Source organism: Sparus aurata, unplaced genomic scaffold, assembly GCF_900880675.1.
Source record: "Sparus aurata unplaced genomic scaffold, fSpaAur1.1, whole genome shotgun sequence".
Lineage (NCBI taxonomy): Eukaryota > Metazoa > Chordata > Actinopteri > Spariformes > Sparidae > Sparus > Sparus aurata.
Window position 1 is genome coordinate 259,712 of NW_022045109.1, and position 12,318 is coordinate 272,029.

Genomic DNA, 12,318 nt, shown 5'->3' on the forward strand with positions numbered 1-12,318 from the left:
CATCTTTGCAGCTGTGCGTGCACCATTAATATTAATGGTTCCACTATTAATGTTCGCCATCATAAAAAGACACCCAGCAAAAACAGTGACATAGAAAAATGTGTGCATCTTCATGAAATTAATCATCATCTTCAATCAAAGCAGCTCTGGCCTTAGTCACCAGCTTCTTCTGTAAATCTCCTGATCAGTGAATGCATCATCTTTTCTGAGTCGATTCACAGACCTGATAAAACCAATTAGATCAGGGAAGAAATGTTCAATTTTCACCGCCCTGTGACCCTTAGTCTCTGCTAGGAACTTCCTGATCTTCTCCACAGAATATGAAGTGACTCTTTCATCCTGAGAATCAGTCAGCTCAGCCTCCTCTTCCTCATCAGAGAGGCTCTGCAGAGTCTTCCTGGTTTTACACCCCCCTGTCCTTTATCAGCTGATTTCTTTCTTTTACTCTTGTTTATGCTAAGACACTGTTCATCAAACACATCTTCCATTAACACTTCATTCACCAAGTTATAGTGATATTGTTCACCGTGTTTCCTGTTTTCCCCCCCCATCTATTTTCTTTTCCATTGAACTGTTACCATGCCCATTCACAACCGTATCTGATCCCAAGGCACCCGGGTCCTCCGCCGGCCGCCCCGTGCCCGAGGCACCGGCGTCCTCCGCCGGTCGCCCCGAGCCGAGGCACCGGCTTTCTCTCTCCTGGCCTCGGGGCAAGCTCGAATGAGATGCCCCTCGGCCCCACAACCAAAACATTTCATTGTATCAGAAGAGACAAAGACGATGTAGTTGAACCCATCAATCTTAAAATTAAGTGTCAGGTTGAGGTGACTGTCAGCGTCTTTCGGGATCATATACACTTGTCTTCTGTGACAGACTACGTGTTTCAATTTGGGAGATCTACATCCCAACAGCACCATTTTTATGGGGGATACTATTTGTCCATACCTGGACAGAGCTTTGCACAGATCATCATTTTTAATGAATGGCGGGGCGTTTGAAATGGTTATCTTTTTTGATGGATTCACTAGCGGATACACCGGAGTGAACGTGTCCCTGAGGACGATGCCAGTCTCGACCACCTTCTCCACTTTATGCACTTCATCCAAAAAAATCACCACAGCACTGTTCATACGAGACGCCGATTTGACGCTCTCAAACCCCACCACCTCTCCTACAGCATATCCGACCTCCTCTACTGAACAGCCGGCTTGCGGTAAAACTTTCACTGCGTGTGGGCGAGTGAGCTTCTCCAGCTCCTCCTGACTGCCGACAACGGGCATAATGCCCGATTGCCCTGAAAACAACTGTAAAACCACTAGCTACAAAAACAACAAGTAATCACATACACAAAAAAAGATAGAACTCACAGTCACTCACTCACCACGCTCACTCCACACTCACCACGCTCACGCATGCGCTCAGAGAGAGAGAGAGAGAGAGAGAGAGAGAGAGAGAGAGAGAGAGAGAGAGACAGAGAGACAGAGAGAGACAGACAGACAGACAGAGAGAGAGAAAGGTTATAGTCATACTGTGTGACAGAGCTACACACACACACACACACACACACCTTCATTGTCCATGTCTGAGGTCATCAGCCCTCTCAGCCAGTCAGTCCACTCTCTGTCCTCCTGGGCGGAGCTGGAGTCATACATGTCAGGTGTGATGTCGGGAGCTCGGAGCTCCGCCTCCAGCCGGCCCATCGGCACATCACGTAGGGGACGCTTGGAACGAGTCCGGTAAGCCATCAGACCGACCTCATCCTCCGACTCAGACAGAGGCTGCATGACACAATCAATAATCAATATAGTGTATCGAGCTGACAGACATTTCTAATCAATAAACTGGTCCTTAAGATCTACCAACTGGTCCTAAAGATCTACCAACTGGTCCTTAAGATCTACCAACTGGTCCTTAAGATCTACCAACTGGTCCTAATGATCTACCAACTGGTCCTAAAGATCTACCAACTGGTCCTAAAGATCTACCAACTGGTCCTAAAGATCTACCAACTGGTCCTTAAGATCTACCAACTGGTCCTAAAGATCTACCAACTGGTCCTTAAGATCTACCAACTGGTCCTAAAGATCATCCAACTGGTCCTTAAGATCTACCAACTGGTCCTAAAGATCTACCAACTGGTCCTAAAGATCTACCAACTGGTCCTTAAGATCTACCAACTGGTCCTAAAGATCCACCAATTGGTCCTTAAGATCCACCAACTGGTCCTTAAGATCCACCAACTGGTCCTAAAGATCTACCAACTGGTCCTAAAGATCCACCAACTGGTCCTAAAGATCTACCAACTGGTCCTTAAGATCTACCAACTGGTCCTAAAGATCTACCAACTGGTCCTTAAGATCTACCAACTGGTCCTAAAGATCTACCAACTGGTCCTTAAGATCTACCAACTGGTCCTAAAGATCTACCAACTGGTCCTTAAGATCTACCAACTGGTCCTAAAGATCTACCAACTGGTCCTTAAGATCTACCAACTGGTCCTTAAGATCTACCAACTGGTCCTAAAAATCTACCAACTGGTCCTTAAGATCCATCAACTGGTCCTTAAGATCCATCAACTGGTCCTTAAGATCCACCAATTGGTCCTTAAGATCTACCATCTGGTCCTAAAGATCTACCAACTGGTCCTTAAGATCTACCAACTGGTCCTAAAGATCTACCAACTGGTCCTTAAGATCTACCAACTGGTCCTAAAGATCCACCAATTGGTCCTTAAGATCCACCAACTGGTCCTTAAGATCTACCAACTGGTCCTAAAGATCTACCAACTGGTCCTTAAGATCCATCAACTGGTCCTTAAGATCCACCAACTGGTCCTTAAGATCTACCAACTGGTCCTTAAGATCTACCAACTGGTCCTAAAGATCTACCAACTGGTCCTTAAGATCTACCAACTGGTCCTTAAGATCTACCAACTGGTCCTTAAGATCTACCAACTGGTCCTTAAGATCTACCAACTGGTCCTTAAGATCTACCAACTGGTCCTAAAGATCTACCAACTGGTCCTTAAGATCTACCAATTGGTCCTAAAGATCCACCAATTGGTCCTTAAGATCCACCAACTGGTCCTTAAGATCCACCAACTGGTCCTTAAGATCTACCAACTGGTCCTAAAGATCCACCAACTGGTCCTAAAGATCTACCAACTGGTCCTTAAGATCTACCAACTGGTCCTAAAGATCTACCAACTGGTCCTTAAGATCTACCAACTGGTCCTAAAGATCTACCAACTGGTCCTTAAGATCTACCAACTGGTCCTAAAGATCTACCAACTGGTCCTTAAGATCCATCAACTGGTCCTTAAGATCCATCAACTGGTCCTTAAGATCCACCAATTGGTCCTTAAGATCTACCAACTGGTCCTAAAGATCTACCAACTGGTCCTTAAGATCTACCAACTGGTCCTAAAGATCTACCAACTGGTCCTTAAGATCTACCAACTGGTCCTTAAGATCTACCAACTGGTCCTAAAGATCCACCAATTGGTCCTTAAGATCCACCAACTGGTCCTTAAGATCTACCAACTGGTCCTAAAGATCTACCAACTGGTCCTTAAGATCTACCAACTGGTCCTTAAGATCCATCAACTGGTCCTTAAGATCCATCAACTGGTCCTTAAGATCCACCAACTGGTCCTTAAGATCTACCAACTGGTCCTAAAGATCTACCAACTGGTCCTAAAGATCTACCAACTGGTCCTTAAGATCCACCAACTGGTCCTTAAGATCTACCAACTGGTCCTAAAGATCTACCAACTGGTCCTAAAGATCTACCAACTGGTCCTAAAGATCTACAAACTGGTTCTAAGGCATGGCATGTTTGTTTAGGTGTGTGTACCACCTGGTAGGGCTCCATACACACAGCCAGCTCCTCCTCCACAGCATGAAGCTTCTCCAGGAAGGTGCTGTCAGTAAATGCTCTAGGGGGCGGGGCTTTGGGAGGAGGGGGGGGGCCCATAGAACCGGGCCCTGCCCTCAGGCGTCTGGAGCGGCTTCGAGAAGTCTGAAGAGAAAACACAAACTGTAGATGACTGAAGACCGGCCTCAGTGCTGCCTGAGATCCTCTCCTGAATCTCACAGGAGTTACCTGCACCTCACAGGAGTTACCTGCACCTCACAGGAGTTACCTGCACCTGACAGGAGTTACCTGCATCTCACAGGAGTTACCTGCGCCTCACAGGAGTTACCTGCACCTGACAGGAGTTACCTGCATCTCACAGGAGTTACCTGCGCCTCACAGGAGTTACCTGCACCTCACAGGAGTTACCTGCACCTCACAGGAGTTACCTGCACCTCACAGGAGTTACCTGCCAGGGGCTGCAGCTGTCGTCCTCCACCCTGTTCAGTCGACTGCCTCTGGGAGATGAGGCGGTGCTCTCCATGTCACTCTCCTGGAACGTCTACACACACACACACACACACACACACACACACACACATCAATAATCAATGCATCTACGCAGAGAAAATCAATCAGCCAATCACAGCCTCACGTCTTCAGCCGTCTCGTCATCGTCTTCTTCATCAGGATGGTACTCTTCATCAGAGGAGTCTTCCTCAGCCAGAGGGATGTCCACAAACTGAGGAGCCTGAAAGTTATTCAAATATTAACAAACGGTTTCAAAAGGTTTAAATGATTTTTATTGGCAGGTGTCTGGACTTCACCTTGTTGACATCACTGGTTTTCTTGATGGGAGAAATGTTCCACGCTGGAATCACCTAACAGAGAAAGTCAGTGGACAGGAGAGGACAGGTGAGGACCACGACAAACAGTAAACTTATGCATATAAATATATAATGTTAATTTACAGATAGACAGGTCTCACCACTCCCTTCTCCACGACCTCTTTAAACTTGGAACGAGTCATTTTGGGTTCCTGAAGAATAAAAAAACAACAGCATAACATCAGAGTTCTGCAGGTTCCTTAACATATTAAATGAGGTCCTGCTGGTCTGATTGGACGACAGACTCACAAATGGAGGGACGGCCTCTGTCTCGTTGATGGCGGCCTTCATCATGGCCACAACATGTTCGTTGGTGATCACTTCCTGTAAGGCAAGAGTGAACAACAATCTGTAACCATTATCACCATCACTGACATCATCCTCACTGACATCATCACTGACGTCATCATCATCACTCACATCCTCATTACTGATATCATTATTTTGACATCATGATGATCAACAACACTCTGATTCTATGATCTGATTGGCTGAACTCACGTGGATGATGTTCCTGACGTTCACTGTGGTCAGGTTGTGCTGTTTGGACTTGGTCTCCAGTGATTGGTCCAGTTGTCTGTCTATCTCCACCCCAGCCTCCTCCTCATCACTGTCTGAGGCTCCGCCCTCCTCCTCTGTCAGCTTCCTGTTCCTCTTCCTCACTGCTCTCCTCCTCGCTGCCTTCACCTCCACCTGACTGTCCTCTGACAGACACACAGACAGACAGACAGACTAAATTATCCTGTTTGTGTCAGTTGAGTGCTGAATGGTATCAGGTGTTAGCTGCAGCTAGCTAATATACAGACGTTAGAGAGAGAGAGAGTGTGTGTGTGTGTGTGTGTGTGTGTGTGTGTGTGTGTGTGTGTGAGAGAGAGTGTGATACCCATGGTGATGATGAGGCTGGAGTCGGTGGTGTCTTCCTCCACCAGCAGGTAACCCTCCTCCTCCTCCTCCTCCTCCTCCTTCTGCTGCTGCTCAGCTCCGCCCCCTGCAGGAGCAGCTGGAGGCGGCAGCAGGGCTGCATCATGGGAGAGGGACTGAGCAGGGCGTGGAGGTCTGCAGGTAGTGGCCTTGGCGGTTACAGCAGGCACGGACGGGCTGAGTTTGAGGCGTTTGCGGACCGGGTTCATTCTGGAGAAACATGACCTCTGACCTCTGAAACAGTGACATCATTATTAACAGCTGGTCACAGCAGCTAATCATCACATCATCAATGAACGTATCATCAATCAGAAGCAGCTTCTTCTTCTACACTTTATTACATGGCGCACAGAAGTGAACCAGGCTGCATACACACGTTGTTGTTGTTTATATTTATATGATGAGGTCATAGTTTCACTCCATCTTCATCATCCACAGTAAAATGTTTGTTTGTAATCTTAAAACTGCGTAAAGTTTCATATTTGAGTTTAACCATAATTAAGAAAACAACAAGTTTGTAAAGTGAACAGTCACAATAATAAAGTTGTGATTACAGATGTCCCAATCAGGTTTTTTTACCTCGATCCCGATCCGAGTCCTTTAATGTTTAGTCCCAATCCGATACGTAGCCTTAGCTTATATTGTCCTGGATAATACAGCTGCATTAAAGGGATATTCCGGTGTAAGTTTAATCCATGGTCTAACACACCGTGAAACTGTGTTAGACTCCCTCTCAAGAGATCAAGTTAGCAGACCGCTAATTTACAGAGTTTTATCAACCTCAGAAACGACCGCACGACAGCAATACACTGCAGTAAATGGATCCAAATATAAACCGCCACCAAAAAGCCACAAATAATGCTCAGAACAGCACCAAACTTCAGCAACAGTACAAATAGGGTCTCAGCACATAGTCCGGGGCATCTAACCTCCGCTAGCTTAGCTGGATTTCTATTGTGAAGCTAAAAACAGAGTTCAACTCTCCTCCATCAGCTTCCGGGTCGGGGAAGTCCCGACGTGACGATTACCGAGTGCGGTTAGAAATGCTCAATTCCGTTCTTTTCCCTGTCCGCTCTCGATAATAACTGGCAATTATAAACTGGCAGGTAAGACACATATGAACTTTGATTGCTTTTCCATGGAGTCATAATCATATATTTTCATCCATGAGCCGCGGAACTCTACTGCATTCGGTAATCGACTCGTCGGGACTTCCCGTCAACAGGAAGCTGCTGCAGAAGAGTGGTAAATTTAGTCAGCTTTTCAGTAGAAATCCAGCTAAGCTAGCGGAGGTTAGATGCCCCGGACTATGTGCTGAGACCCTATTTGTACTGTTGCTGAAGTTTGGTGCTGTTCTGAGCATTATTTGTGGCTTTTTGGTGGCGGTTTATATTTGGATCCATTTACTGCAGTGTATTGTTGTCGATCGGTCGATTTCTGAGGTTGATAAAACTCCGTAAATTAGCGGTCTGCTAACTTGATCTCTCGAGAGGGAGTCTAACACAGTTTCACGGTGATTTAGACCATGGATTAAACTTACACCGGAATATCCCTTTAAGAAACAAAGTACCTGCATCCAAGCTGTTCTTAATTGTTTTTTTTATTTTGTTGAAACAAAGTCTCTACTTTCATATGGCTCTTTTTTATTCTGCATATGCTATTGCAACACTGGCCTCCACCTTCCTTGTATGGAAGCGAATCTGTTCCATAATTCAAATTAAAACGCATTAACAGAAATACTTTTTCATTTTCATAATATACGAAGAAAACCCTGATCCTGTACCAGGGAGATGAGCTGGTTATCGAGAGAGATTCCATCAGTTACCTAGTCTGTAATATTTTATCGTATCACATGTCTGGTGTTAATGCAGCTCTTTTGTTTCCCCTCATGAAACGGTCGTACTGCAGATGTTACATGTCGCAGCTGGACTGCTTTCACTTTCTACTTTAAGTCATTTCCACATTGCAGACATTTTGTCAACAGGTTTGCAGAGTAACGTTACACACACGTCTGAGTTCTGCCACAGATTGATGTATATAAAACAAATAACAAAATCTGCCTGGGTCGCGTTCAAAATTGCCGATCCAGATCCTGCAGATCCGATCGGGACATCCCTAGTCACGACAAGAATATAGCAGCAGAAAGTAACATTACCTCCACCCAGTAGTGTAAAGTAACCGTGACGTCACCTCCGCCCTGTAGTGTAAAGTAACTGTGACGTCACCTCCGCCCTGTAGTGTAAAGTAACTGTGACGTTACATTCTGCTGCAGTAATATTTCACTTTACATATAAAGTCTGTCTGAACGCAAACAACGCGGGATGCTCTGTTTATGAGTTAGCGTCTGTTAGCTCGCAGTTAGCTTATTTTAGCTCGCAGTTGGCTTCTGTTAGCTTGCTGTTAGCTTTCAGTTAGCTTCTGTTAGCTCCAGGCCGTCAGTGACTGAGTAATCAGCCGGTAAACGGACCTCCTGGTCGGTATCAGGCTGCTGTCTGCTCTTCTACAGCTAGCATGCTAACAATCGAGCTAACCGCTAACGTTAGCATGACGGCAGCCGGACCACTAACAGAGCCAGAGTTCTGGTGAGTCAGTCCGGGCTCTTACTGTCGGTACCGGCCCGGTACTGGACTCCTTGATCGGGTTTAACAGTAAAACGTTGCACACTCTCACTTACCCGCCACAACCATCAGATGCAGCTGAGACAAACTATATTTCCGGCTGTACGTCACGACGTATCTGTGACGTTCGCGCCGCGGTTCTTCTTCTGTGTTTCCGGCAGACTGGATGACGTGCGGCACGCTGCTGCCCCTCACAGGTCGGGATTATATGACAGGGCGGAGAGATTTTATGTCCACAGACGTGACGCTGCTGCGGACTGATCTCACTGTGACTTATAAACATTACAGGTGTCACTGACTCCGCCCCTCAGGTCACCTGTGAGCACCTGTTGAACTCAGCAGTTAGGGGCAGTGTGTCACCACACTGCTAACTGTATTCTCTTTATACATCAGTGACTATAGCTACTCTAAGCTTGTTAGCTCAGTTAGCCGTGCAGCTAGCAGCCAGTGGTTGATGTACCACAGGAGCGTTGGCTGCTGGGAGAAAGGTTTTCAGACCTGTGCTAGCTTATTAGCATGCTAACTTCAGTAGACAGTGCTCAACATTACCTCTGTTGGCCTTCAATTTAGGAAACTTTTATTCTAAAAATCTTAACTGTAAAACTTCAAATGTGTATTTCCAAAAGGTTTTGGGGTTAAAATCTATTCCGGAATATGGTGTTTTATTACTAATGTTTGTTTCAACAGTAGAGTGCCAGGTCAGTTAAAGATGGTTATTATTGTCCATCAGCTGATTGGAACATGATAGCTGTGATAGTGTTTGTAAAGTCAGAGATGAAGAGGACCTTTACTTTGAAACATGAGCAGGCGGCTGCCGCAGTGTCAACTTTATTTTGGAGTCCAGCACGAGTCCCTGAATGAAGCCACACAGGTCGAAGGTCAGACACTTTATTAAAACCATTTATTGAAATATAAAAACTCTTGTGATGTTCTGGTCCAGCTGACAGGTGTGTCAGAGGGATGTCAGTGTGGACGCGTCCTCCTGTTGGCGGGACTCACAGCCTTCAGGGCGGCTACGGGTCTCTTCAGCTCCTTCATCACCTGCAGACCCAGAACTCTAGCAGGCTGCAGGCAAACTGCCAAGGACCTGCTGGGACCAGGACCAGGAGGAGGGTCCACCGGGTCCTGATCCTCCTGCAGGTCGCTGTCCGTCACAGTCACCTTCACTGGTTTGTTCTGGTGAAACAGGGACTCCCGGCGGTGGGTGCAGGGGCTGGCAGCCAGCACAGCTCTGAAGCCGTAGGGCGTGGTCAACTTCCCCACGTGTGGCAGCGACATGGCTGCCCGTGTCGTCAGGTCCGTGTCTGCGTCCGCAGGTTCTGCTGCACGGTGGGGGCGTCTGATACGGGGTGATGGCAGACGGAGCAGGAAGCGTTGGGAGGTTGCAGGGATGGCTGGGGCTACAGGGGGGCTCCGTCCAGGACTGTCGTCATCGTGGTCAGACAGAAGTCTGGTTCGGTCCGGGGAGGTCCGCTGAGGCCGAGGAGACAGGAAGAGTAGTGGACTCAGGGATGGGATGAAGAAGTCAGGAATCCGCTCTGGAGTCAGAACCAGAGACCGCAGAGATGATTTAACACCAGACATGATGACAGAGGCTGCAGGTGAGAGGGGCGGGGTTAGAGACAGGCTGCAGGTGAGAGGGGCGGGGTTAGAGACAGAGGCTGCAGGTGAGAGGGGCGGGGTTAGAGACAGGCTGCAGGTGAGAGGGGCAGGGTTAGAGACAGGCTGCAGGTGAGAGGGGCGGGTTTAGTGGGGCGGGGTTAGAGACAGAGGCTGCAGGTGAGAGGGGCGGGGTTAGAGACAGAGGCTGCAGGTGAGAGGGGCGGGGTTAGAGACAGAGGCTGCAGGTGAGAGGGGCGGGGTTAGAGACAGAGGCTGCAGGTGAGAGGGGCGGGGTTAGAGACAGAGGCTGCAGGTGAGAGGGGCGGGGTTAGAGACAGAGGCTGCAGGTGAGAGGGGCGGGGTTAGAGACAGAGGCTGCAGGTGAGAGGGGCAGGGTTAGAGACAGAGGCTGCAGGTGAGAGGGGCAGGGTTAGAGACAGAGGCTGCAGGTGAGAGGGGCGGGGTTAGAGACAGAGGCTACAGGTGAGAGGGGCGGGGTTAGAGACAGAGGCTGCAGGTGAGAGGGGCGGGGTTAGAGACCTGACAGACTCAGGAAGCCTCTTCTTAAGTCTTGTGTCTCCAGAGGAAGCTACATGTCATCTGATAAATGTGGCCCAGGTGTATTGTGGGTAATGTAGGCTGCAGTTTGTGGAATATAAAGGTGATCTCTGGTTGATTTGTTTGCAAACTCTCCATAAGTCCAGTGTTAAAGGAGTGTGACGATAGACCAGAACCTGCAGCCTACATTACCCACAATGCACCTGGGTCACATTCATCAGATGACATGCAGCTTCCTCTGGAGACACAAAACACTTCAGAAAGTCTGTTAAGACATTTAAAGTAACCAGACGTGACCTAAACATGGAGAATGCGTGTGTTGAATGACTGTCACGTCACAGAACTGAACATGTGACATCACCTCAAATCAATGAATTAAGTTCTGGTTCTGTTGACCATCACTCAGTTCATTTGAAGCCTGAAGACATCAAAGGAACGGATGTAAAATAAATTAAAGAGCACATCTTCGTCTTTCTGCTGAGCTCATTAAAACAGTCTTACCTGAGTGAGTCTCACCTGGTCTGCAGCAGGTGTGCTCTGCTCTCCTGGTTTATATGAGCAGCAGCAGGTGGATCCAATCAGACTGATCAGCATCAATCAGAGTCCAGTTCAGGGTCCAGACCAGGACCTGCCTCCTCCTGCCTGCTGTGGTCAAAGATCATCAGGGACGTCTTTTTGTGTCTGCGTCATCTTAAAGTGAAACTCTCGCCAAAAAGCAACCGAGGCTTTTTTGGTGAATGTATACGAGTCAAACCTTCGTGTAAAAGTATAATTACGACAAAAGAGGCACTTTTAACATTGACCGTATTTTCATTTTAGGGTCAAACTCATTTTCAAAGGAGTGCTACGGGCAAATTAGTGATAGCATCAAAATCTCTATTTTTAAAACAGTAAGAAGTCTCGACACAACATGAAACTTTGCTGGTAGCATCACCAGGGTCTCTACACATGAACACCAGCATTGAGAACATTGTTTGTGTACACAGAGTTTACTAAAAGAAAGGTTTTTAAACAAATCATATTAGCAGTAGCTTGTTCCGCTCGCCGCCGTCCTGCCAGAGGAGAAGTGTCGATCTCTGAATGTGAGTCAACAGAATGACTCCCCAACTCAGGAAGTGGGACCATCTGAGGAGAACCTGAATGCATCATCAAAACTAAGTTTTCACCTAAAAGAGGTGATTTAAAGATCAATATCCAGAACATCTCACGGTCCACAGAATGTTAGGAGGTGGCAGAAGAACTGAAACAATGTCATGTGACTCTAGAGAAGATTTATGATTGTTTAAAGAGATTCTTTAAATCTGTGACTGACGAGTCGGGTCGAGTTATTAAAGACTGAAAACAAGAAGATTTAATGAAGTCTGTTCCTGACGATCAGCTGATGATCAACATGGTTTGATTCATTTTCTGTTGATCAACTCAAACTGCAGAGAACAGCCGGTTCCCACTGAAGTCCACTTAGTTCTGTTGTGTTTCATTTTGACACACTGAGAACTCGTGGATGGTTCTGCTGTTTGGTAAATGTTGAACGACACCTGAAAAAATGAAACGCACACTACCAGTCAAAAGTTTGGACACACCTTCTCATTTAATGTTAATTCTTTATTTTTATGACTATTTACATTGTAGATTCTCACTGAATGCATCAAAACTATGAATGAACACATATGGAATCATGTGGTAAACAAAAAAGTGTGAAATAACTTGAAACATGTTTTATATTTTAGATTCTTCACCCTTTGCTTTGATTACTGCTGTGCACACTCTGGGCATTCTCTCAATGAGCTTCATGAGGTCGTCACCTGAAATGGTTTTCCATCAGTCTTCAGGAGTTCCCAGAGGTGCTGAGCACTTGTTGGACCTTCTGTCTTCACTCT

At 46.8% G+C, this 12,318-nt stretch overlaps 1 protein-coding gene across 1 annotated transcript; it reads right to left on the reverse strand.

The window, feature by feature from the left end:
• Positions 1-1,541: 1,541 nt before the first annotated feature.
• On the reverse strand, positions 1,542-8,457 carry LOC115577685 (GON-4-like protein). Its single transcript, XM_030410593.1, has 10 exons — positions 8,338-8,457; positions 5,626-5,897; positions 5,244-5,446; positions 4,992-5,066; positions 4,844-4,894; positions 4,683-4,736; positions 4,511-4,606; positions 4,325-4,417; positions 3,859-4,020; positions 1,542-1,778 (listed from the first exon to the last, which is right to left on the reverse strand). The coding sequence occupies exons 2-10, from the start codon at positions 5,870-5,872 to the stop codon at positions 1,542-1,544; spliced, it is 1,218 nt and encodes a 405-aa protein (XP_030266453.1). The 5' UTR covers positions 5,873-5,897; positions 8,338-8,457.
• Between the last annotated feature and the right edge of the window lie 3,861 nt (positions 8,458-12,318).